At 39.5% G+C, this 27612-nt stretch overlaps 1 protein-coding gene and 1 long non-coding RNA gene across 2 annotated transcripts in view; one reads left to right on the top strand and one right to left on the bottom strand.

The window, feature by feature from the left end:
• Positions 1-4889, bottom strand: part of RND3 (Rho family GTPase 3) — a 20102-nt gene extending 15213 nt beyond the window's left edge. The window contains exons 1-2 of the mRNA XM_047871711.1: positions 4487-4889; positions 3922-4009 (exon numbers count right to left, since the gene is read on the bottom strand). Of these exons, the coding sequence (XP_047727667.1) occupies positions 3922-4009; positions 4487-4636 (238 nt within the window). The 5' untranslated portion in view covers positions 4637-4889. The remainder of the gene's footprint in view (positions 1-3921; positions 4010-4486) is intronic.
• On the top strand, positions 2862-27612 carry LOC125172994 (uncharacterized). The gene is made up of 3 exons (XR_007154888.1): positions 2862-2982; positions 21273-21380; positions 27192-27612. It is a non-coding gene; the product is annotated as an uncharacterized LOC125172994 (long non-coding RNA).

Genomic DNA, 27612 nt, shown 5'->3' with positions numbered 1-27612 from the left:
CAGCACTAGTGATGCCTGACAAGGGAAATACACTGCAACCAGGTGGAACAGTGGACTTGAGTTCAAGAACCTGACAAAATTAGCTCAACATAGGTTGAATATTAGCTACACTAATAATCACGCAGGGAGAGCTTCCTTTTCCCCACTCCCTGCCCTACCAGGGTTCTATGACTCTTAGGAGCAGGACTGTATAATAATACTGCATCTCTAAGGCTTAACAGAAAGCCTATTCATGGTAGGTAAGGAAAGGAAGAAAGAAGGAAGGGATGGAGGGAGGGAGAGGGACAGAAAGAGACAGAGAGAGAGGTGGTGAGGGAATGGAAAGAACTGTCAAGTTACTGTGCCTCAAAAAGTGGGAAAGAATTCTCTTCTCTTGGTGCAAAGAGGTCCCACATATTCTAATTCCATTTGATGTTCTTTCCTCTACCCAAATTGGCCCTTTTGCCTATGCATAATTCCATGACTGCTGGGCGGGGGAAGGAGACCCCTTATGAGAAGCTGTCCAAGTACAGAAGTCAGCAAAGAGAACTGCTTTCTACGTAACAGAAGTTAGGTATACCTCATTTTTCCTATTAATCTTTAACTTTCACAAAGTTCCAGAAGGGGGGAAAAATCTGGCATTTAGGACTTTAGAGTCTTGGGCTTGAATGTTCTCTCCAGAGTTAAACTGATCGATAGCAGTTGGAAAAAATAAATACCAGAATGCATCAGGCATATGCAATTATTTTCACAACCTGAACTAAACAAATGTCCTAGTGGGCAAAGAAAATGTCAAATATTTGTCAAAAAATAATCCTGTTTGGAAATTTGTCACAAAAATCTTGAGATGAAGTAGAAAAATGTTCGGAATTTGATATGATGAGCCGCTGATGAAGTGGCTCTTGTTAGATGCCTTTCGCTCGTGAATGATAAACCATTTTAGGTGAAAATAATCTATTTCGTAGAATTTAACCAGTACTTGGTGGCTATGCTTAGTTAACATTTCACTTCACAAACAACATAACAGGATTCTAAATAATACCCTTGTCCCTTTTTTTTCCATTTGTATAAATCTAAATTTCAACTAAGATTTCATTACTGGCTAATTCTGCAGTGTGATGTTTTCTTAATCACGGTTTTTTCAAACCTTTATGTTTGAGTTAAACATGCATAGTTTTTGTTACGTTAAATAAAAATAAAAGTGATTATTTTATTTCAGACTTCATTTCAGGTGATTATCTTTAATCTGATGAAAGGCAGTGTTTATAAAGTTGCCATTCTTTGCGCACAGGTAATTCAGTGGTAATGAACGTCAGGGAATCTTATCTCCTTGGAAACTATGCATACAATTATTCATTTGTTCATTTAACAGATTTTCCTGGGTGACTACTGTGTGCAAGGCGTGCTACATGTGTAGCATCATCATAGGGTGTACAAACTATTGAGTTTGGATTAAATATTTGAGGATATCTGAAGTGTTATTTATCTGCACATGGGAAGCATAGCCTCAACTATAAACTGACCACATTTTGTTTGTTTTCTAGCATTTGAAAAAACCATGTGCCTTTTCTTCCCTAAAAAAAAAAAAGTCACTTTAGCTCTTTGGTCGCCTAATCTAAAATCTCCATTGGTGGTCCTGTGACTCATGGAGCATGACACAGGGGAGGCATAACCCTGCATTCCTGTAGGCCCAGCCATGCCTCCTCCCTCCTTCCTAACTCCACTAGGAAGCAGTGGCTGTGTTCAGAACCTGGCTTGCTTTGTAGGTGGTGAAAACCCCAGCAACGGGTGCCAGATCCATTGAGACTAAGAGCTGAAGGCAACCAACGTCCTGGGAAACAAAAAGACTTGCCTGTCTGGCATACTAAGGCCAAGAAGTATACAGCTGGGAGAGACCCTGCACATTGTCTAGCTCTGTATCTTTTCAGATGATGAAATGAGGCTCAGGGAGGTAGAGATTTGCACACAAAAAGCCCTGGTAACCAGTAGCTAAGATCTAAACACAGGTTTTTATCAAGGACGAGATCAGATTTACAGACCCCAACACTAAAGAATTCTTATCATGCATTAGGTCCAAAGAGATTGGGGGAGGAGGGTAAGTACCGATGCTAATTACCGGTACCATACCAGCGGTACCGCACTCTAGGTATAACAAATATCATGATATGTCTGGGAATCCGAGCCTATTAAATACTAGGCTATGTAACAATTCTGATAATAGGAGCTATTGAAATAAGAAAACACTGAAATTCTATCAACACCTTCCCCATAGTTGTGAGACCGTGTGCACACCCCGATACAGTACAGGGTGAGGTTCTGGTTCTGCTCTCCTTGGCCAAGCTTGAGGAAGAGCCTGCCTCTCCAGGGGGTAACAGAATCAGTGCTTCTCACTGCAACACTAGGAGCATCTGGCACCGGCCGTGAGAGGCGCTCGTGCGAGACTTCTCCTTTGCCTTTGTGCACGGACTGCCTCTGGCGACCCTGTCAGTCTGGTATTTTCCTCGTGTTCTTTAATCCCCTGAGTCCCTCGGGGCCTCCAGAGGTTAAAACCGAGGGCTGCGTGAAGCTCGCACAGTCCAGAAGCACCTCCACGAGGCCACTCCCAGCTGGGCTCAGGTCCACCTCTGGGGCCTCCCTGCCTGACCGCAACGCTTGCGTGTTGGCACTTGTGCGCTCCTCCAAGCTAGTTTCACCCGGGATTTGGCTCGGTTTGCCCGCAGCAGCCCAACTCCCCGCTAAGCTCCCAGAACTAAGCGCGGGGACCTTCAACGGCCTTCCCGGTGGCTCCTCCTCCTCCAGAGGTGTCACCCTTCTGGGAAACGGTACTCCTCCCTCTCACCCCCGCCCGCACTGCTGGGGGTGGGCGGGAACCGGTGCCAGCCGGTGATTCCAGGTCGAGCCTCCCGCCCTCACCAAGCTTGACCCAGCCCAAACCCCTAATAGCCACGCGCTGGGAGCCTCCCCACCGCGTGGTACCCGGCCCTCTCTACCACCGCGCGCCAGGTAGGTGGGTGGGCGCGTAGGAGGCGATAACCCGCCCTTGAACCCCAGACCCTTGAAAATAATTTACCACGACGCCAATAATTCAACTAGACAGGAAGGTCAAAGGCGAATTGTGCTGCCCGCGGCCTTATAGGCTGGCAGAGGGTGATGCAACGGGGGTCAGGAGGGAAGGCGAGGGCCGGGGGTGGGGGGTGCGTGCGGCGGCGTGATCACTGGGGGCTTAGCGGGGGTGTCGGACCTACAGATTCGCGCCGAGGCTACGCGGGTGGCCGGCAGCGGGAGACAAGGGCAGGCGACCGCTCGGCCCGGTGCTGCCCGCGCCACCAGCGCATTCCTGGCAGTAGGCGTCACGAGCGCCGCGGTTGCTTGCGCTCACATTACAATCCCTCCAAGCGCTGAATACACACGTAACTGCGTCGCTTCAGGGATTTTCTCCCACCTCCCACTACTACCGCTGCGCTCCCAGCCTCTCCGACAACCATCAGGTTAGATGCCGGAGGGGCGCCCGTCGCGAGCCAGGTAGTTCTGAGGCGCCGCACGCATCTCCCCAGTACCGGGCCACCTTGGCCGCCCACAGGCGACTCCGGCATAACACCCCCACCCCCACCCTGGGCCCAGCCGCTCCCCGGCCACCTGGCTACAAGCAGTTCCCACGGCGGGGTCACCCAGCGGGCACACAGCGCCCTTCTCTCCCCGCTGCCATTCCTCCCTACCCATTGTCGTCCCCCACCCCCACCCAGAAGGGACAAAATTTTCACCGAGCAGGGACTGCGGGAATCCCACGGAAGAGGCAAAGTTAACCCAGGGGCGCCGAGTGCGCTGGTGGTGCGCGGTTGTGTGCTTGGGAGTGAGCCACGCGCGGGGTCGCGAGACCCGCCGCGCGCCCTGGAGCTGCTGGAAACCCGCCCCGAGGGCCACGCGGTCCGATGACTCTCTTACCCGAAGTGTCCCACAGGCTCAATTCTATTCTTTGTGTGTCGATTTCAAAACTGGCCGTGTAATTCTCAAACACTGTAGGGACGTAATTCTGGACAAACAAAATGGACAGAGGAAGGGAAGAGGGCAAAGAGATTATCTAAAATGTACGACACCCGCAGAACACCCTCCGAAAATCGCTTCCTCACTCCCCAATTAAAAAAAAAAAAACATATATAATGTCGCACACACCAGATCACACACTAACCACGAAGACCCCTTCCGAAACCCCTGACTCACCACCCGCACCACCCTGCTCTCCAAGACCTGAGGATCCAAACCTCCCAACCCAGGGTTCCGCACACATGACTGAACAAGTTTCAGAAGCTAATAGAATGTGAAGATGCGTCCCCTACACGCTTCCAGCTCACTTTCCCTTTCCGGGCAGTCTAGCCAGGGGGAAAGTTGTAAGAAAGACTGCTTAAAAAAAGAAAATCGGGTGACGGAGGAAAAGCAAGAAGCCCAACTCAAGACGGGGGGGTTCCCGAGGGCCGACCCCCTCCTCCAAGCCTCCGCCGGCCACACTCACCTCAGGGAAGCAGTCTTTGGCGAAGACATGCAGCAGCGCAGTTTTCCCACACTGACTGTCTCCCACCACTACTATCTTGCATTTCACGTTCTGATTAGGATCCATGATAGATTTACTAGATAATTTCTGGCTGGCTCTTCTCTCCTTCATTGATCTTGCCTTATTTTCTCTTGGAACAGGAATTGTCTCTTAAGAGGAAAAAAATATATATATTTCTCTCTATATAAAAAACATATAAAAATAAAACGCAAAGCTGGTGGGAACTCCTGAAGCGCAGCGCAGACGAGGGGCTAGAGGAGCAGGCTTGTTACTCCCCTCCAACAAGTTTTATGCCTGACTCCACACCGCGCTTCCCAAGTCCAATTCCGATCCGACTGCTTTGTTTCACGCTCTGTGCGCGGCTTTATACGCCCGGCCTTCCAATCCTCTTTCTCAATGAGAGAAGGAAACTGATCCGCCTCCTCCCCTTTTATGGAGCCCGGGAGCAAGCGCCGTCTGGTTACAGGCGGAAAATGTAAACAGTGCGCCCTCTAGGGTGACCGTGCGGGATCTATTTCCCTACTAAGTCTAGGGCAACTTGGAGATCCCAGCTTGCTTAGCCGAGGGATAGGACGGTACAAGTCCAGAAGGAGGTGGGAAATGGGAATCTGTGCATATTGATTTTTAGTAGGATTTCTTTAAAACGTTTTAGTAGGGGCTGCTTTCCATAAGCCTCATGAACATTGATGAAAGCAAAAACATTTCTCACCCAAGTTAAAACATAGTTTAAAAACATAAGAGGCAAATCTTGGGTTGGGAAGGGTTAAGTGTTTTTTTTTTTTTTTTTTTTTAAGAAAGAAATGGTTTGTATCACGTATATAGGCCATGGAACAATAGCTAAGCCAGGCTATTTCAGAAGCGGGAACTGGCTTGTCTGGGTCACAGCAACACACTGGTTTCTGAAAGCTGTCAGTTTCAGTCACTCAGGAGAAGGCAGAAAGGTCTGGGGGTGTGGGTAGAAGAGGTGGAAACAGAGAAAAGAAGATTCTTATAACTCAGTGCAAACACCGTTAGAGACTCAGCCCTAATGCACTAGGGACCCAAGCACACAAGGCAGCCCTTGCCCCTCTTGCAGTGAGGAGACTTGGTAGGAGGGGATTTGATCCTGACTTTATTTCCTCTATCTGTAGCCTCCCCCTCCCTAGAATCAAAGCAACTTCAGCTGTACCCAGAAAACACAAATATTCTTACTTGGAAAATGCAGGTACGACTTTCAGCTCCCTCCCCACCTCTTCTTCACATCCATCCGTCTCCCCACCCACCCCAAAAGTTTGAAAAAGGAGTAAAAATGGCCTTGCATTTGTTCTTTTTTCCCTATAAGAGGTCCTTCTTTTCTCATCTTCATCTGTGCTTCAAATGGAAAGATTTCAAATATTAAATTTTAGTAAGGACAGGGACACCTGGGTGGCTCAGTCGGTTAAGCGCTCTGACTCTTAATTTCCACTCAGGTCATGAACTCATGAGGTTGAGCCCCACATTGGGCTCAGGGCTGGGGGTGGAGCCTGCTTAAGATTCTCTCTCTCCCGCTCTCTTTTCCCCTTCCCCACGTTCTCTCTCCCCTCGCCCCCCACACAAAAAATTGTAGTAAGGACATTGGCCAAAAATCTCATAGGTATCCCTATGGAGACTTCTAGGCTTATAAAGGAGAAGGTGAGGTGAAAACCCACAGTGTTCAGTATGGGGAATGAAAAGGCACACAGAAAGGGGGTTAGAAGCACGGATATAAGTATTGGATGTTAAGACCATGAAGCCTCATGGGTCCAAGGATGGTCTTGTCTTCCTTTCAGAGCTGAGAAAATGGTGCCCTAACCCAAAGGAAGACTGTGACTCAGACCCAGCATGTGGGTTTGTGTTTACATACATGCTGGGCTAAACCACAGAGAAAGGGATAGCTGACCCTAATCAGGTTCCCAAAGCAGCATTGGCCAAAGTTTCCTCTGCAGAACTTTAAATGCTCCTCACAAAAAGTGTCCTGTGTCCCAATGAGTAGTGGAGACACTGTGCCCATATCAATCCCTGAAGATGCGCCAAGCACTTTGACATGTTACAGACTCTAAAACGTTCTAGGGAAAAGTAGCCTACTTAACATAGTTTAACCCAGCTTTTCCAAAATCTACTTCAGTACGGGAAACTTTTATCAAATTATTTGCTAGTTCATTTGAAAAGCAATGGGCACTATGGTTGGGGGCAGGAGGACACAAAGAAGTGTATCTGGGTGACCTTATTCAACCTCTCTAAGCCTCAATTTCATTGTCTGTAAAATAGGAATCTTAATAGTAATGATGAGGAAATGCAAGCGAATTTTGCAGAATAGTTTCTGGCACAGTAAAGAATCTCCAATCTATTTTATATTTTGCATGTAACTCTTATTTACACGTCTTAGAATTATTGAACATATCTTGGGAAATACTGGCCTCATTAGTGGACTCACTAATTGGAACTGGGAGAATAGATCCACCCCCACCTTTTTTTTCCCTCAGATTTTTAACTTAAGAAGTTGCCCTTTTCTAGAGCTATGATTTGATCTTCCACATTACTGAATTGATGTAGTCTATGTGGTTAAACCACTCTAACTAGCAATAATTATGAAGTATTAGTTTTTGGCTGACAATGAATAGGATAGCTATGTAATTTGTCATATAAGCTGGGCACTTTTGAGAGCAAAAGAGAGTACTACTAATGATTATGTCAGAACAGAAACTGTAAACAGGGTCTATCCCAGGCAAAATGAGAGGCATAATCACTTTACCAGTGAATAATCTAAAATCATAGTGGATAACTATTTTTGGAAATCAGGTGACCTGAATCTCCAGGAATCTGCCAGTTTCGGAGTGAAATTTAATGGCTGTGTAATAGAGTAGAAAACCAACTGCCTGAAGTTACCAGTCTCTGAATCTCATTAGAGCAAGAACTCTTTGCTTTACTTCTTGGGATATCTAGTGCTGAGTGTGTAATAGATACTCAATATTAAAAAAAATTCATTTAGTATTTAGTTAAACAAATATTTATTAAGCACCTGCTATATTCCAGGCACATTTCTAGGAGCTGTAAATAACAGTAAACAAGTCAGGCCTGTTTGCTGCTCTTACAGAGTACACATTCCAAACCAGAGACAGACAATAAATAAGGAAGCAAGTACATAAATAAGAATGCATGTGCTAAGCTCTTTGAAGAAAAAACAGGATGGCATGTTAAACTATAGTAGATAGGGATTAGACCCAGTGGCCTGGCAATGCCTCTCTAAGGAGGTTGAGTCTTTGATGATGAGAACAAATCAGCAATGAAACGGTCTATTGGAAGGCAAGGGAACAGAGAGTGAACAGGTCACACACAGGCAGAGTTGGGTGGGTATGAGGAACAGAAGGAGGGCTAGAAGGATTGGGGTCCCTGAAGGAGGGAGAAGATAGGTAGCAGAGCAGAGAAGAGCAGGCAAGAACTAAACAAACAATTGGGCCTTGGAGTCTGGGTGGCTCAGTCGGTTGAGCGTCCAACTTCGGTTCAGGTCATGATCTCACAGCTCAGTTCATGAGCTGTGGTGACAGCTCAGAGCCTGGAGCCTGCTTTGGATACTGTGTCTCCATCTCTTTCTGCTCTTCCCTACCTTGCACACACTCTAAAAAATTAAACATTAAAAAATTAAAAAAAAAAGAATGGAGATGTAATGATAGAAGTTGGATTTTATTCTAAAGGTATTATGTAGTTAGATATAGGAGGGCTTGAAGCATGGTAATGACATGATTATTTGAAAGAATGAATGAATGAATGAATGACTCCAGGTTTAGGTCTGCACCTGGCACTTCACTGTGAAACTCCGATGTAACTTCTCACCTTCAATGAGTTTTTCAGCTCTAAACGATACCTAGAAAAGACTAAAATTTTAGACTCCAATGAAAGTTTTTTTTTTAATTTTTTTAAATGTTTATTTTTGACAGAGAGAGAGAGAGAGAGAGAGAGAGAGAGAGAGAGAATGAGTGGGGGAGGGGCAGAGAGAGAGGGAGACATAGAATTCGAAGCAGGCTCCAGGCTCCAAGCTGTCAGCACGGAGCCCGATGTGGGTCTGGAACCCACGAACTGCGAGATCATGCCCTGAGCCAAAGTCGGACGCTCAACCAACTGAGCCACGCAGGCGCCCCTGAAAATCTTTTTCTTAAGAAAACAATCGTTTGGAAGATGTGAAACCCCATCTAGGGATCATACATTACTTAATGTCCTGCTTTTTCTTATTCTTCCTGTTTGTCTTCCTATTACTTTCTACTTTCTCTACTTAACCCCCTAAGCTCAAGAGAAGAGAAAAAATAGCAAACACCTCAATATACATTGGTTAATAAACCATGTGTATTCAACATTCAATTGCCCTAAGAGGTCTGAGCTAAAGAATTCTTTGCTTTGTGGTTAACCCTTTATTTACTAGGGGGAAGCCACTCCTCCTATGGAAACTACATTTTATCTGACACAAACAGGGTTGGTTCCAGGCCTGGAGAGGAGGTTAACTGACAGAGAACAGCCATCTAGGGTTGGCATCAAATGATCAGCAATAACTCCGTGTTCTTGATGTGAGCACTGGACAACAAGTGAGGAAATTTGGGTTTTGGTCCAGGTTATGCTAATGCACTGTCTGACCTTGAGCAAATATTGACTGAATTATTTCCCTCAGTTTCATCCTTGCAAGAGGATGATGACATCTGCCTCCTTCAAGATGTAAAATAAGGCTGCTTAGAAAATCACATGCCCTGTACTTTCAAACATTCTTCTTTAGAAACGCACTACAGACACCCCCCTTTTCAGGTTCAGGGCATTTATAGAGATCTCAGCTCATGGTGGAATAATGGAAGGCCTGCTCCTAATTGTTTATTCATGGTTGCTGCCTCTCTGCAGATTCCAGCAGAAGTGTTTGAAGGAGCAAGTCCACCTTGAGGAGAAAGCACAGGTCTCTCAAAGGCATCATCAATGGAGCAGAGGGATGATATAAAAAACAAGAAAACATGCAGGATGCCTTCCTAGACGTCACGTCAGAAAATAGGGACATGAGCCATGGGCATTCTCTTTGAGAATTTAATAAAATGCTGGGGATGCAATAGCTTCAAAAACATGAAGTTCAATATAAAAATAAGGGCAGGATGTACTACACTATTCTGAAGGGTGCCACTTCCACAGTTGTCTCTTTGGGACAGTCACTCAGCTGCCTTATGTAACATCAACAAAATATAAGGCTTTTTTTTTTTTTTTTTGGAAAGAGGAATTGAGGAAAGAAGGTTCACAAAATTCAGTGAATTGAACTTGTTATCTGGGAAGAATTTGTTCTCTTGGAAGGCAATCTTTTTCTTTATTTCCTTTTAAAATTATGGCTGATTGCCCGGTCAAGGGCATTGCAGGAAGCTGTGTAGTCTGTTTGGTGAGAGTACTCCAGTCAAGTTGCAGAATTTGGTCTTGTTTTTCCTCATTAATGCTGACTGCTAATATGATTTACTGCTGCTGTGTAGACTGAGCTCTCACCCTTTAGCCAACAGGAAATGACACAGCTGTGTGAATGTTGAATAATAAGTGATTGCCCAACTGATCATCCTTCCCTCTGTTTATAGCATATTTGACAAAGAATTTGTTGCATTCTTCGGAGACCAGGACCACATAATTTTGGTGGTGGATATTACAGGGCACCCATAACTCTTCCCAAGTGCCCCTTCCAAACTTCAGTGTCTTTGATTCCCGATGGCATTTCTTTATCGTTCAGTATTTCCTAGGGGAAACAAAAAGATCAACACATAAAGGATTAATACAGGATTATAAGGCTCATTGATTACTTAATATACTAAACATCAGTATATACTTTGTATCAGTTTGTCAGTGCAATATGAAAAAATATTTAAGGAAACTTTTAAGAAAAAAATTTTAAATGAGTGCTTCATAACTTGTTTTCTTTTAAGAGCATATAGTATATTCAAAAGATATACCTTTTTCAGTATTCTGGGAGTAGTCAAAGAAAAGCAAAGATTACTACTGAGCACAGATCAGTCCATCTTTGAGAGACTGCCAGAGCCACATTGCTAATCTGATGAGATTTACAAACCTGAGTTACTTATGGCTCAATGCATGGTCAAGTAGCATTCAATATTTGAATCCAGGACTTAAAAGATGGAGTTATAGATGTCCTGTCAGGTTTCTGGAAAAATCCTTTGTGGAAATTCTTTCCCTTATGATGAAATGCTCAAAAACAAGTTGAGGTTACTATTTATTTAAAGAAAAAGCAGGGATTGTTAGATCAAACTTAAAAACACCCAGGAGCCACTGTTTTATTATTCCTGAGCTCAGTGTGAAGAAACAGAAAATGATTGGCTAGGTTGAATTGAAAGGGTTCATTAACTTAGGCAAAGACAAAGACAGTAGACTTTAATGCTTTTAACCTTAAATTGCATATATTATGTTTTAGACTAGTAGCTTTCCATGTATGATTGGGCAGAGGGCTACTACTTTCATAAGTAAAACCAACCAACCAACCAACCAAGAAAAAAAGCCCACAGATGTTCTCTGGGAAACTATCTCCAGAATTAGAAGTCAAACTGCAATAATTTTGATGGTAAGCCTATAAAGGGGTGTCTAGGTCTTGTACTCTGTCTATAATATTTATTTAAAAAATGAATGCCTTAGATGAGTTATTTTTAAACTTGAAGCATGCATGATGCATGCGCAAGACTTATCACTAGTGGATCACTGGTGATTGCAGACCTAAAATTTAAGAATCGTTGCTCTAAACCAGATTTTAGAGGGGGAACATTTCTTTTTTGACGTTACCGATTTGCCTGTAGCAGACCAGATTCAGTACTTTAGATCATATTCTCTGCTGGAGGGACTTCTCTGCTGCACTTACCAAAGAGCTTATGGCTTCCCTGTTAAAGACCATAGACAATATGACAATATCAGTTCCTTCTTCTTTTTTGTTGCCGAATTGGAAGCAAAATTATTTTTTTTTGTTTTTAGTTAGTCAAAATAGTTTATGTGTTATCCTAAAAGATGCTTTCAGTTAAGTTTTCTTTATATCTGGCTGTAAATTAAAATCTCAAATCTTATTCTTTCCTTTGGAGGGCGCCTATTTAAGGTAAAAGAGCATTCTGGAAAACACAGCCCAAAAGCTCAAAATGGTACTCAAGAATATCCAAGATAATGCAGGTCCAGATAAGGTCTTGCAACCACTAATTTTTGAAAACGTATATGAGGGAGAAGAAAATTACTCTTTTATCCCCGGCCAGCAAGAGTCTTGTCTTCTATAAACATCTTCTAGACTTGAGGGTCCTCTGTACCCTCCTTCTCCACTCCAACCTCCAAGGAACCCTCTCTGAAAGGCACTGCTTTTCATAATGCTAGCTGTTATTGAGTGTTGTTGGACGTGATTATGAACTGTTAGCGCCTTAAAACTGGCCACCTAAGTAGAGGTCAGATGACTCACCACAATCTGATCCTGGCCCTTATCCAAGATGTTTCTGTAGGTCACCTTACTGTCACCAAACCACTACAGACTGGCCTTAGGTTAAATGAATGTGTAAGTGTTATGATGCAATGTCTGGTAACCAGCAAGATGTGTAAGTTATATGGGAAAAAAAACCCCGTCTTGTGCTTTAAAAGCAAAGAGGAGGTGGTAATACATCAATTATACAATTCCTCTTAATTTTAGCTCAGAGCAAAAAGCTACCATCAGCACATTGTATATAGCCATTGATCTTAATAAATATTTACTGAGGATTTATGCCAGTATGCATGGTTCTGGCTTATAACCTCCATGAAGCCTCTGAATATGCCTCCTGGTGCTTCCACATTGTCCCAGCAGTGCTATGGAATCAGTCAAATGACTGCTCTTAGGTGTCCCCCGTGTCATCCAGTCCCACTTAGAGAATCTAGCTTCATGTTAGACAAGGTCACTAAGGCGGTTAACATGTTGGCACCAGGGCATTTATGGCAGCTCATATACAATTAAAACAGACCTTTGAAACCAAATTTTATAGTACATCAGAGATTTTGGCATGATGTGAAAGAAAAAGAATAAGGGTATTTATTTTTATTAAAAAGCATGAATTAGAAAGAAAGGCTAAGATTAGCATACTAAAGAGAGGCTTATTTATTATAATGTACAATGGAAGTCATTCAACTTTGATTTATTTTCCAAAAAAGCTAACAGCTATTGCCCAATTAATACATCTTAGAAATTTTTCCCAAATGGTGCTCTCCATATATATAAATTCATAGTTTTATTTCTCCCCAGAGTTCTCAGTTTGCATTTTCAATAGCCTTGTTGAGTGCTACCTGGCCTCTGCTTCTCAGTCAGAGGTACTGGAAAATCAGGTCAAAAGAATTGGAGAAAAGACTATCAGAAGACTTTGCAGTTTTCTGGAACTCACTGGGGCACTTTGTGATCTGTAAGACCTCTTAAAGGATGCTGAGCGAACTTACCGTGGGGCCCTTAAACAGACTCAGGTGAATGAATAGAAGACTGTAGGACCAGCAACTCTAATCATGAAAATTCATTCTGTACTACCCCCAACTGTCTGGGTGCAAGTGTAACAGAAGTATTTTACAAAGGAGGGGCAAATTGTTAGGATAATTCCAGGCCCCTGATATCCACTATTCCCACACACATAGGCCCCCATGGGTTTTCATTACTATGAGGAAAATCGGTTTGTATTAAAACATAAACAGACCATTAGACTACAAACCCTACCTCCAAAGGAAATCTGGGCTACAAGCATGATCTTTACGTTTCCTAAAATTACACAGGAGTAAAAACAATGAAGTTACAGTTTGGAGAGCAAAATTTTGCTTACATCTTGCAAATATAAATGATCCTTAAATTGTTTTAAAAAGCCCAATAAAATTACGGTTTCAATTAAGTGCAAATGAATGGTTCTGTTCACCTCCTGGAACAGAGGCAGTTTCAATTCAGTGATGCGTTGCACTTCCTTGTCTGATCTTAAAACCTCTGCGGAAAAGCTGCCGTAAGAAACTGAAATGCACTTCCTTGCAATGAAACCCTTTTTCAGTCATGAGCCAGTCCTAGAGGCCTATGGGCTCAGGCAACACCATTAGTTACTCACTCTTACCTTTCTGATTTAAATCTAGTTCAAATATCTCTCAAAGGAAGCCTTAAGGGATGGGGGAAACTCAAAAGGCAGTATCTACATGGAAGAGTGTAGGCACTGGTGGTCCATTCACTTTTACTTTGAAAATTATGGGTAATTATAGGCGTGAGAGGCATCCAGATAGAATGACTTCACACTAGCTGTGTGATCTTGGGCAAATGTTTAACCTCTCTGGGTGTCAAGTTCTCCACCTGACCTAGATGACCTGTGAGATTTTGTATAGCTTTAATAAGTCATGGTTTATGACTTGGATTGTGTTTTAGATCAATAGGAAGAACTAAGTCCTCCACTGCCTGGTTTCTATCAGCCTCCAGCACCTGGCTCCCAAACGTAGGGCTCTGAACACGGGTACCACGTTTCCAGGACCTGGATCCTCCACAGGCACTTTTATATTTCAACTCAAGGATCCGACTACGTGATATGTTGAGGTCATTTAATTTCTGTCTTGTCTAAACAGTATCTTTTATAAGGCATTAAGAAAAAATCCATTCAAATCTAATGCAGAATAGCAGATTGCCACATGGTCAAATGAGCTGGTTTCTTTATATGCACACCTGCAAACATAACTGTCCTTTCATACATGCCCATGATGATATATATGTATCATACAGATTTGGGAGTTTAGGAAGTTTTTTTCTTTATTTTATCTAAGTATAATTACATACAGTAGTAAGTATACACTTTTGAGTGTACACGTGAGTGAATCTTGACAAATGTATATGCTCATGTTATCAGTGTTCCAAAAAAGATATAAAACATTGCCTTTGAAATTTTCCTTAGGTCTTTTTCCACTCAATTTCTTTTCTGAAAGGAACAACTCTGATTTTGATTTTATCTGCATGGATAAGTTTTGCCTATTCCTGAACTTTGTATATTGCTTAATATAATGTTGTTTAGATTTAGGTATTTGATTGCATGTATTTATAATTTGTTCCTTTTTATTGCTAAGTACTATTCCATTGTGTGAATATGCCACAACTCATCTATGCTTCTGTTAATAGACAAATTGGCTCAATTCCAATTTTTCTCTATAATGAATAAAGTTACAGTGCACATTCCTGTACATGGCTTTTGGGGGACTTATGTTTTCATTGGCAGGGGAGGGGTGAGCATATGCAAATACCTAGGGGGGAATTGGTGGGTCAAAGGTTAAGTACATATTTAACTTAGTGAGAAATTGCTAAACGACTTTCCAGTACTGATGTACTATCCCATCAGCAATGTGAGTGATTCCATTGCCCTACATTTTCCCTGACATATGGTATTTTTACTTTTAGCCATTCTAATGGATGTATAATGATATCTCTTTGTGGTTTTAACTTGCATTCCCTTATGTATTTCCCATTTTCATATGTCTATTGGGAATTTATATATTCTCTTTTATGAAGTATATATGCAAAACTTTTGCCCATTTTTATTGAGTGTTATTTTTTTACTGTTGATTTGTAGTTTTAAAAAATATTCTCCCATGCTAGTTATTTGTCACTTGTATACATTGTGAATATTTTATCCCAGGCTGTGGTTTACTTTTTCATTTCTGTAATGGTATCTTTTGAATGTTGGTAAGTTTTATTTACCAATTTTTCCATGTATAGCAAGTACTTTTTGCATTCTGTTTATATTTTCCTACCTCAACTTCACAAGTATACTCTCCCGCTGTTTTCTTTATAGGCTTAGCTTTTAGCTTCTATCTTAGGTCTGTAATCCTGTTCCAGTCAATTTATGTGTATAGAGCAAAACAACAACAACAACAACAACAACAACAACAACAAAACCCTGTATGGATATCCAGTTTATCTAGCATCTTTTCTTGGGGAAAATTATTTTACTATTAAATTTCATTGACATCTTTGTAAAAAAACATTTTGACCATAAATGTATGGTCTATTTCTTCACTCACTTTATCATTCCATGAATCTGTTATCTATTGTTACACGAATACCACACTTTCTCAATTATAACTTTATGTGAACTCTTCACATGTAGTGAAAATTCTCCAATTGTATTCTTCTTTTGCAATGATGTTTTAGTTATTCTAAGCCCTTTACGTTCTCAGTATCAATTTTAGTTTCAACTTGCCAAAAGAAAAAAACCAAAAAACTGTTGCTGGGTTTGTGACTGGAATTGCATTGAATCTATAGATGAATATGCAGAGAATTGGGATCTTAGCAACAAATATGGGGAGAATTGGGATCTTAGCAATATTCAGTCTTCTAACAGGAATCTGGCTCACCTCTCCATTTTTTAGGTGTTTGATTTTCTCAGCAATATTTTATCATTTCCCAAGTACAGGTCTTGCACCTAGTATGTTAAATATATTCCTAAGTATGTCATGTTTTGGTGTCATCATTTTGAAATATTTATTTCCACCTATTTGTTGCTGATATATAGAAATAGAATTGATTTTTTTTGTATACTGATCTTAAATCTTGTGATCTTGTTGAAATCACATAATCATTTATTACATTTAATAGGTTTTTGGTTTTGGTTTTGGATTTGTTTTGTTTTGTGTTGCTTTTGCTAAATTCCTAAGGATTCTCTCCATACACTAACCTGTTGGCTGAAATAAAGACAGTTTAAATTTTTCTTAGAATCAATACAGTGTTGGCTAGGGTTGGTGAATGTAAACACCCCTAGCTTGATATCTGCCTTGGTGAAAAGTGTTCAATATTTGTCCATTAAGTGTGCTGTTAGCCGCAGGTTTTTCACAGATTTCCTTTATCATATTAAGGAAGTTTCCTTCTGTTCCTGGCTTGCTGAGAATTTGTTGGATTTTTTCAAATGTTTTTTTCTATACCTATTGAAATTATTGGGTGATATTTGCATTTACTTTAATACAGTGATTTAAATTGATAGATGTTGGAATATTAGACCAATATTGTATTCTTCAGATGAGAGCTACTTGCTTATAATGTATTATCTTTTAAGTGTATTCTTGAATTTTGTTAAGGTTTTTGTGGGTATGTGTATTCATGAGGAACAATGATCTGTAATTTTCTTTTTCTGTAATGTCATTTTCAAATTTCAGTTATAAGGTTATTCTGGCCTCATAAAACACATTGAGATGCATACCATCTCTCTTATTTTCCAAAACTGTTTTGTGTAAGATTTTTTTTCCCTTTAAATGTTTAATAGAAGCTACCCTGGGCCAGTGTCTGGGCCAGGAATTTTCTTTATAGGAAAATTTGAATTACAAATTCTATTTCTTTGACAGAGATGCTTTTATTCGGGTTATATATCATCTTATATCCATTTTGGAAATAATGTTTCTAAAAAATTTTTCCCTTTCATTTATGTTGTTAAAATTGTTGGCATAGAGCTATTCATAGAAACTTTTTAAATTTCTTTATTTATTTTTGAGAGAGAGAGACAGAGACAGAGACAGAGACAGAGACAGAGGGAGCGGGGGAAGGGCAGAGAGAGAGGGAGACACAGAATCCAAAGCAGGCTCCAGGCACTGAGCTGTCAGCACAAAGCCTGATGCAGGGCTCAGACTCACAAACTATGAGATCATGACCTGAGCCCAAGTTGGATGCTTAACTGAACCATCCAGGCACCCCCAGAATTTTCTTAGTTTCTTTCTAAGGATCTGTGGTGAGAGTCCCTTTCATTCTTGATTTTGGTATTTTGTATTTTTCTTTAATTTTTGATTAATTTTGATGGAAGTTTATCAATCATATTAATTCTTTAGAAAAACCAACTTCTGATACTTCCAAATGTGTTAATCTTATTATTATTTAAGATTATTTCATTGACTTCTGTTCTTACAGTTATTATTTCCTTTCTTCCACTTACAGGGCTTAATTTGTTTTTCTTTTTCTATAATTTTAAAGTGGAAGGATAGATAATTAATTTTAGGCTTTTATTGTTTTTCTAATATAAGCACTTAAGCTATAAATTTCCTTTTAAACACTCTCTTAGCTGCATCTTACAATTTAAATATGTTGTGCTTTTTATTGTTCCATTTAAAATATTTTCTAACTTGTGACTTATTTCACTAATGGGTCATTTAGAAATATGTTGCTTAATATCCAAATATTTGGAGAAATTTATTTATTTATTTATTTGTTTATTTATTTTAGTTATTGATTCTAATACAATGCTGTTGAGATCAGATAAAATACTTTGTGATCTTAATCCTTTAAAATTTATTGAGAGTTTTTAATAGACTAGTATATTGGGTTGTTTTGTTTAATATTCCTTGTGTGATTGAAGAGAATTTGTATTCTGCAGCTGTCAGATACAGTGTTCTATAAAATTCTATTGGGTCACTTGTTGATAGTGCTGCTCAAATATTATATTTTACTATTGATTTTTTAAAAATTTACATCCAAGTTAGTTAGCATATAGTGCAATAATGATTTCAGGAGTATAATCCAGTGATTCATCCCCTATTTAAAACACCCAGTGCTCATATGAACAAGTGTCTTCCTTAATGCCCCTTGCCCATTTAGCCCATCCCCTGACCCATAACTCTTCCGGCAACCCTCAGTTTGTTCTCTATATTTAAGAGTCTCTTATATTTTGTCCCCCTCCCTGTTTTTATATTATTTTTGTCACCCTTCCCCTATGTTCATTTGTTTTGTATCTTAAATTCCACATATGGGTGAAGTCATATGTTTGTCTTTCTCTAAGTTTGCTTAGCATAATACACTCTAGTTCCATCCATGTAGTTGCAAATGGCAAGATTTCATTCTTTTTGATTGCTGAGTAATATTCCATTATATATATATATATATATATATATATATATACATATATATATGTATATATATATATATATATATATACCACATCTTCTTTATCCATTCATCTGTTGATGGACATTTGGCTCTTTCCATACTGTGGCTACTGTTGATAGCAAAATCTATTTGTTCTATCAATTGTTGAGAGTTGCCTGCTAAAGTTTCTAGTGATGATTATGAATTTATCTCCTTCCCCATTTAATTCTGTCAGTTTTTGTTTCATGTACTTTAAAGCTCTGTTATTAAGTGCATTATGTTCAAAATTATCATGTTGGTTGATATATTCAGTATTTTATCATTATAAAATATCCCTCTTCATCTCAGGCAATACTTCTTATTTGAAGTCTACTTTGTCTGATGTAAATTCAGTTACACTAGCTTTCTTCTGATTTGTGTTTGGATGGTGTATATTTTTTCTATCTTTTTACTTTTCAAGTATTTGTAACTCTATATTTAAAGCTGTGTATTCATATTGGTAACATATATTTCAGTTTTATATTATTATCCATTCTGATAATGTGTTTTTCATTGGAAATTTCAATCTAATCACATTTAATATAGTAATTAATATAGTTTAGTTGGTAATAATACTTATGTTGTTTTCTCTTTTTCCTTCCATGATAAATTTCCTTTTGTTATATGTTATCTAAATAGGTTCCTAGATGTCATCCTGTCAGCTTGGGCTGCTTTTCTATCTCTCAAGAAAAGTGGACCAATATAGCATACATGTACTAAATATAATCAAATAAATAAGGAAATGGAAAATAAGTCTATTGGGAACATAGTTCTAGGGTGGATCACACAACTTGTGGTCATTTTGCAGAGAGGACTTAGCAGAGGGTCAGTGTCAACACTGGTGGTACTATTCTGGGACCAACACCATCCCTAATACTGCTAAGTATTTTCTTTGGTGATTTGTGAGAGTAATAATTAATGAAGTAAATGATGTACTACTAGGTGGAAAGGTTGGTTAGTCCATGGTTGCCCAGATTATAAAAATAAAATAGTTATGTTGGAGAAACAATCAGTGGCAACAAAATGAATGCTAATTAGGTATGTCTTCAGCTGATACACTTAAAAACAAAGCTGAGAAAAAAATTGAAAGCTAGTAAGGATGAGAAAGATTAGTGAGGAAAAAAGTATTGAGATTAACATGGATAACAAAATGATTCTTTCACCACTTAAGTTCAATAATTTAAAGATATTGTGAGACAAGGATTGAGAAATTGTAATAAAGCATGTCTTATATACTAACTTCTATACTTAGCACCAACCTTCTGTGTCCAGTCATAGCTTTCCTAATTAATGTGGGAGAACTAGATAGATTTCAGGGAAGCATCAGAAATTTGGTTTTAGAGATAGATGAATAGAGATAATTCTGTCCAAACTCCACATTTCACTGATGACTAGACTCAGAAGGTTGAAGTATTTTATGGGAGAACTGTGACTAGAGCCTTAATGCTTACTTCCTTATCCAGTGTTCCTTCCAGTTCTCAGAGTAATTAGGGATTTTGAATTTTTTTTTTCAACGTTTATTTATTTTTGGGACAGAGACAGAGCATGAACGGGGGAGGGGCAGAGAGAGAGGGAGACACAGAATCGGAAACAGGCTCCAGGCTCTGAGCCATCAGCCCAGAGCCTGACGCGGGGCTCGAACTCCGGGACCGCGAGATCGTGACCTGGCTGAAGTCGGACGCTTAACCGACTGCGCCACCCAGGTGCCCCTAGGGATTTTGAAATTAGAGGAGACAGAGGAAACATGCAGGGAAGCAAGTTTATTCACTGTAGAGAAAAGAATGTTTAGATTATATATAATATTTATCAAGCCAATGAAAACTTCTTATTTAAAGGTTGGTGACTAGAAACTCTTCATCTCCTCTCACAAGGAACTTTATTTTTCCTGAGGACTAAATGGGAGGAAATGCATAATAAAGTGTAACAAGAGGAATTTAGGATATACATAAGGGAACTATTTCATGCAGCAAGAATCATTGCTCATTAGCATGGTAACTTATAATATCTGTTACCGTCCAATACCATTCCCAGAGTCAGCTGACTTTTTTATTTCATGATTTCAGCTTTCATCTTCTACTGTAAACCACAAGGTTGTGGTGTTAGGAGAGACCATTTACCTAAGCACTCCCTTGGCTGGCCAAGATCTATTGGAGAATATGACACTACTTGTCAGCAGCAAATGGAATTCTTGATAAATGCTATAGTAAAATTTTAAGTTGTCAAGTTGTGAATTGTTCAAAATAATAATGTGTTACCAGTTTATTAAGGAAATTTTTTTAAAAGCCCTAAATACTACAAACTACATGAAAAACTACAATTAGAAATAATTACCTGTGGTGGATTTTGCTTATAAGACAAAGGTTTGAAAAGCAAGTTCAGTTAACATTAAAATCTGTATTACATCATTTCAGACATATAAATTTGGAGCAATCTTAATGATCATCTAGAAATTCAGAGATTACTTTTTATTGTTATTTATCTTCTTCTCAAAAGCTCCTGTGCTACAAATAAAAGAGTTTTTTCCTTTCTTTCCTTTTTATTGTATTCATATGAGAAGATGGATGTTAGCTTAACCTATTGTGGTAATCATTTCACAATATGTGTAAATCAAACCATCACACTGTATGTCTTAGACTTATACAGTAATGTATGCCAATTATTTCTCAACAAAACTGGAAAGAAGTCCAGCATAGTATTGTTGATAGTTGAAAGCGAATTGAAATTTTTTTTTAGGTAAGTACTTTCAGTCAAGAAAAGTAACTGTGTTTTAGTTTATTTCCAGGTTGATTCTTTTCCATTATGGAAGAGCGTTTACAAATTATTTTGACAAAGGTTGCACAACCAAATCATGATTTTTCTTTCCAGAATGCACCTCTGTAAAAGACAACAAAATAAGAACCAGCCAAGGAAAGCAAATAAGTTTCTTGACTTCTTTTGAACGTGTGAGGACCATTTGACTTGTCCACATCCCAGGTAATTTATAAAGGAAAAAAAACAATTACACTACAACATGCAGTTGTTTGAAATAGCTGTAGTGTTAAAAAAAAAAAAGTATCTTGTATTTCAGGTTGTGTTCCATTGACTAACATGCACCTATTACAGGATATTATATTTTGTTATGCCATGGAATCCGTAGCACATATTTTTTAAGCCCAGTCATATTCTTCATGTACAGAAAGAAGAGCTATGTGTGGTAGACTGGAATTCGAGAGACCTGGATTCAGATTTGGACTATTTCTTTCCCATGAATGAGCACTGTGGGCAAGTCACTTAGTCTTTAGCTTCTCTGTACTTGTGGATGATGACTCAGTTGCATTCTTTTGATTCTAGTAATCATCTCTGACTTCTGTAATATTTTCTGTTTGTCTCCATGTTTATTTGAATGAAAGAAGGCGGAACTACCTCTGCAAGTCCAAGAAAGCTGGTACTGACAATGTTGTAGCTGAACCGGATACCCCACAATAGTCTCCAGCCTCGAGGAAGCAGCTCTACCTCTCTCTATCTTGGACAAAATGAATTTTAAGAGATCACCTTGAGTGTTTGTAAATAGACAGACTTTGCCACTGTTTATTTTTTTTAATGTTTATTTACTTTTGAGAGAGACAGAGAGAGAGAGAGAGGGAGAGAGAGAGACAGAGACAGAGGCATGAACAGAGGAGGGGCAGAGAGAGAGGGAGACACAGAATCTGAAGCAGAATCTGAAGCAGACACAGAATGCTTCAGACTCTGTGTCTCCCTCCGAGCTGTCAGCACAGAGCCCGACGAGGGGCTTGCACTCACGGACTGCGAAATCATGACCTGAGCCAAAGTCGGATGCTTAACCAACTGAGCCACCCAATCGCCCTGCCATTGGTTGGTTTAAAATTACTCATTTGGTTTACATTATGTGAATATTAATTCCACATAGTTTTATGGTAATTAGAGCTATACCAGGGCCAGAACTTCCTTCTTGCAACCCAATAAAGCGATTTTTTTAGAGTTACATGCCGCGATTTCCAAACAGTCAAGCACTCTAGACAGACCAGCACTACAGCTATTCTGAAAACTCCTTTGGAAATCTGTGGCATATTTTATTCATTTCTGTGCACTTTTAATAGATGTGGAAAGTGTCTTAGTCAGCTTGGGCTGCCATAACAAAATACCACAAACTACATGACTTACACAACAGAAATTTATTTTCTCGTAGTTCTGGAGACTGGAAAGTCTAAGGTTAAGATCCAATGGAGTTCTGTTTCTGGTGAAGCCTTTCTTCCTAGTCTGTAGATAGCTGTCTTCCTTCGGTAACCTCACACGGCCTTTCGACTGTGTGCACAAGGAGACAGAGACAGAGAGACAGAGAAAGACATCTCTTCCTCTTCTTATAAGGCTATCAGTCTCAGCTGATTAAGGTTCCACCCTAATAATGTCATTTAATGTCATTACTTCCGTAAGATCCTATCTCCAAATACAGTCACATGGAGTTAGGGCTTCAACATATTCATTTCAGGGGCATAATTTAGTCCATAGCCAACCATAAATATGGAGATTTACTGGCATTGTCTTGATTTCTTAATGCATTTTTTTCTAAAAAAAAAAAGCAATTATTTAAATGTAAAATTAAGTGTGATTTGATTTTTTTATTTCACTGGAGTCTTAAGGGTAAAATACTTCTGTATCGTTGCTCGACTTTACTAGAGTTTTATATTTACAAAGTATATTTAGATATGTTATAAATCTGAAAATGACCTTAATTAGGTCAACCGCTGTTGGGTTCAGAAGATTACCATAGCTTTATAAGGTGCTTTTAGAAAAACTACGTGGGGAGCAAGAACCGTGAACATCATCTTGTAAAGCCAGAGAAATGGAGCTAGGTGCCTCCTGAAGACTGTAAAGCTTGTGAACTTGGGGTCCATGGAAAATCACAGACACATAAGTGGCTGAGGCACTTCAGCAAACTTGATCAGCTCTCAGAGTCGCACTGAACTTTGCTTTCCTCATTAATTCATCCACACTCGTTCTTTTCTCCTACCCAGGTTCTTCCAAAGTCCAGAATTAAATGTAAAACTCTACTGGGGAATGCATACAAGGTGTAACCTGAGCCTACAGCTGAAAAACTTCTTGTGCTGTGAAGCACTGGCACAACTTTGACCTTACAAATTGATCCAATAAATCTGAATTTCTAAGTGAATAGACATTCTTAAGAATTCAATAGGTCACAAGATACCCTTTTTTAGATGAATAAATAAATAAATAAATAAAACACAGCCATGAAGAGAAAGACATCAACTCTAGACTAAAGTAAATTATTAAATACTTGAAATTGTTGGCATGTTTAACAATAATCAGATGGAGCAGAACATTGATAAAGAATTATATGGGTTATTTTATAAAATACATCTCTAGGAGTTATCTAATCAACAATTGTCGTTTATTGAATACCTGCTCGGAACACAGTATCAAATAGTAAAATGGCATAATTGCTCTGCTTTCTAAATTGAGACAACCTTTCAAAGTCACCTACAGGTACTTTAAACTAATATGAAATATACATGTACTGTCTCATAAACAAAGGATGTCATAATAAGGGCAAAATAGTTAAAATTTTAAAATCAAAATCGTATGTAGTAAATATTTTATTACATTCAAAACTATTAAGTCCCATTGTAGTGAAAGCTGTCAATTCACTGCTCAGAACAGGTCAGACATGAGGGTGAAGAGACACCAAAAGGAAAGGGAAGAGCTCTGAATAAACGCTTGTCCTTGCTAAAGAGTCACTCAAGTCTCTCTTTGGGGTGCTGAAATCCACCTGACCTCAGCATACGGTTTCACTTAACTTCCACTTGTCTTTTGCCCCAGCCTGAGTGCCTCAGTGAGACAGTGGAGAGAAGTAACTCTTGGAATTAGCTGTAGGTTGTAAAATAGTTTTGCTAATAACAGTGTAGGTGAGCACCTGGTTCAGAGGGGGTTAAATCAAGGGCATGGAGCATTCTTGCTTTGGGTGGCAGAAATCTCAAAGGTGTTACTGAGCTCGGATGTAATGTAAACTGCTGAAAAGCAATAATTAAACTTACACCTTTAGCTTTGTTAGATGAATTATCTAAAAGCTCCACCCCTCTCTCTGAAAAAAACAGATTAAGTAGCGTAAGTCTGCTGTTGGCAACTGCAGTGATTATACAGGACATGCTGTCTGGGATTATTTGGATTAAGGACAAATTGTATGCATGGGGTGTTCAAACACTGAGGAAATATTATGATTCTTCTAGGACATGTTCATTATTACATGATATAAACATATATCAGATAAAGCCAAAATTCCACCAGAAAGGAATCGATTCGCAATTCTTGGGTCTGTGCGACCAAAAAAAAGTGGCAAAAAAATTAAATGTGCTATCTTTTAGATCTTAAAATAATACAATTCTCTATTATAAAATTTCCCCTAATGCCATTTATAAGGAAAATATTGTCATATAGGCAAAGTGGAGGAAAAGTCAAGATTTATATAGATACTATATTGAACTATATTGCAAAAAAGTCAATATTTTCATAATAGAAAGGCAACAAAACTCAGTATAGCAACAGCTTCAGAAACCAAAGAAAGAGAGACCTCATTTAATCGAAAAAGAGAGAAGACTGATGGCTAAAAACAGGCAGGTGTTAAATTCTGCACCTTGTGTTGAGGTTATGGAGATTGCAAAGAACAATCTGCGACCTGTGCTTTTCCATTAAATTGTGGCTACTAAGTGTGTACGTATGTTTGCGAACATTTGACTCATTAGGTCTCTGATTCAGCTCCTGCCTCCCTTCTCTCTACGGATTGTTTTTTTATTAAAAAAAAAATTTTTTTAACGTTTATTTATTTTTGAGACAGAGAGAGCATGAACGGGGGAGGGTCAGAGAGAGGGAGACAGAATCCGAAACAGGCTCCAGGCTCTGAGCTGTCAGCACAGAGCCCAACGCGGGGCTCGAACTCACGGACCGCGAGATCGTGACCTGAGCCGAAGTCGGCTGCTCAACCGACTGAGCCACCCAGGCGCCCCCGGATTTGTTTCTTAATGTAGACTATCAAATTCTCTCTGGCAGACACCATACAAATATTCTGCTGTGGTACGCACGTATACTGAGTGTGCACTCCATACACTAAACCTAGCTCTCAATGAGTGCCTTCTCTCTGGAAGTAAGGGTGCCCTCTACTAATTGATCTTTACTAGCCGTCTAAAGAGTAATCTTCCTGGGAGAATTGATTCTTCTCACCTAGGAGAGATGATTTTTCTGGGGAAGAGTTTGCTCTTTCTGTGCTCTCTACTGACTTGCACTAACAGAATTATTTGAAGAAGCCCAAGGCATCACCAGTCTTCAGTCACCTCAAATTCTGCAGATAATACCACACAATCACCTAGAGGCATCTCAACTAAGTAAGCATGACTGTCCCAATTAGGCAAGAGTCCTCACTATTAAATATTATTAGACTTAATTTGGTGCCCCGGGAAAATTCTTGATGAAGCCCGTCCCACTAAGGACAGGGCATTGTGAATCCACAACAACATGCTCAGAAAACACTTCTATGGTAATGTTCCTTAAGTCCCAAACAATATCATGTGGTGACGTGTTCAGTAGGTTTATAGAAATATCAACCATTACAGCTGGAAATGCCATGCCGTATGACCCTGTCACTTTACAGATGAGGAAATAAAAGTCCACGGTGGTGTGGTGGATACAGTTAGGAGAAACAAGACTAGATTTTAGGCCTCCTGACTCTTCCAGCCCAGGGCTTTTTACACGATACCATCATACATCCTAAAATATGCCAGTGACTGAAAGCACATCTCTAAAGCTGTGATCTCTCAATGTAGGTGTGTTGGTGGTGATGAAATTAGAATACTTAACTTGGCATTTCTAACCAGTGTTTCACCTTGAGGAAATCAATGTGACTGCATCTCATTTTTAATTGTAAATTAGAGATAATTTTGCCTGTCTCATGAAGTTGTGGTGAAAATTTAATAAATATTGCATGACAAGGCAAATATAATGTGAACATGGAATGAAAATGTGCCTCTGGAAGCTTATCTGTGACTTCTGGTTCCAGATGGTGGGTTGAGTACATGTTTTGTTTTATGTAACGGACAAGCATAACAGCTCACCATTGTTTTAATTTTACTTTCTCTGATTGTTAGTGGAAGGCATCTTCTCTTCACACGCTTATTAACCCTTTGTATTTTTTTATTTGTATCTTTCAATTATTACTATTTTCCTATTTAGCTGTTTGTGGTTTTCTTGTTATTTTGTCGCTGTTTATCTCTTAGAAGTACTCCTTTTATTATACATGATGCAAGTATTTTCTCCCAGGCTGTTGTTTGTCTTCTATATTTTTAAATCAGAAGTGTCACAGCTGTCTGTGGGTTATCAGAGAAGTCATAGAGGGGAAAGAGCTGGTTTGTTATTTCTGTGAGTTCTTAATTTTTTATACACATCAGCTTGCCTTGATTGTTGAGTTCTTACTATATACAGTACTATATGAATCAAATCTAATATGCAACTTCTTAGTGTATGTCATGTTGAAATTAAAAAAAAAATTAATAAAACTCTTTTCAGGGGCGCCTGGGTGGCTCAGTCAGTTAAGCATCTGACTCTTGATTTTGGCTCAGGTCATGATCTCACAGTTTGTGAGTTCAGACCCCATGTTGGGTTCTGCACTGACAGTACAGAGCCTGCTTGGGAGTCTCTGTCCCTCTCTCTCTCTGCCCCTCCCCTGCTCATGTTCTCTCTCTCAAAATAAATAAATAAACTTAAAAAAAAATCTCTTTTCAGAGATCCTGTTTCCCAAGCAAACATTTTCAGGAGTCTTTGAGGACAATCTTCAGCAAAATGAGAGAACAGACCAAGAAAAAGAAAAGCATGAACTCAAGTGTATCCAAACCAGGAGCACAGCTGAAGGAAGTCCCAGAAGGGCAGCTACCCAGCAGGCTCACAGAGCGACTGGCACAGATGGGAGCAAGAAGGGCCCTCTTTTTCCGTATCATGTGATTTTTAAAAGCATATGTTTGTATTATCTGAAATACTTCAGATAAAAAAAAAAACCCAGCTTACTTCATGTTACAAACTTTCTTCTAAGCATACACAATCCTCCCTCTGCATTTCTATTTTTAAAACATGGTGTGTTTAAGAATTACTTAGTGGTAACATCAGTCAATACAAAAGCATATGAAAGTCTCTGGCTGCCTCCTACACG

The sequence above is a fragment of the Prionailurus viverrinus genome, chromosome C1 (assembly GCF_022837055.1).
Source record: "Prionailurus viverrinus isolate Anna chromosome C1, UM_Priviv_1.0, whole genome shotgun sequence".
NCBI lineage: Eukaryota > Metazoa > Chordata > Mammalia > Carnivora > Felidae > Prionailurus > Prionailurus viverrinus.
This window is presented reverse-complemented; position numbering and strand designations above follow the sequence as displayed.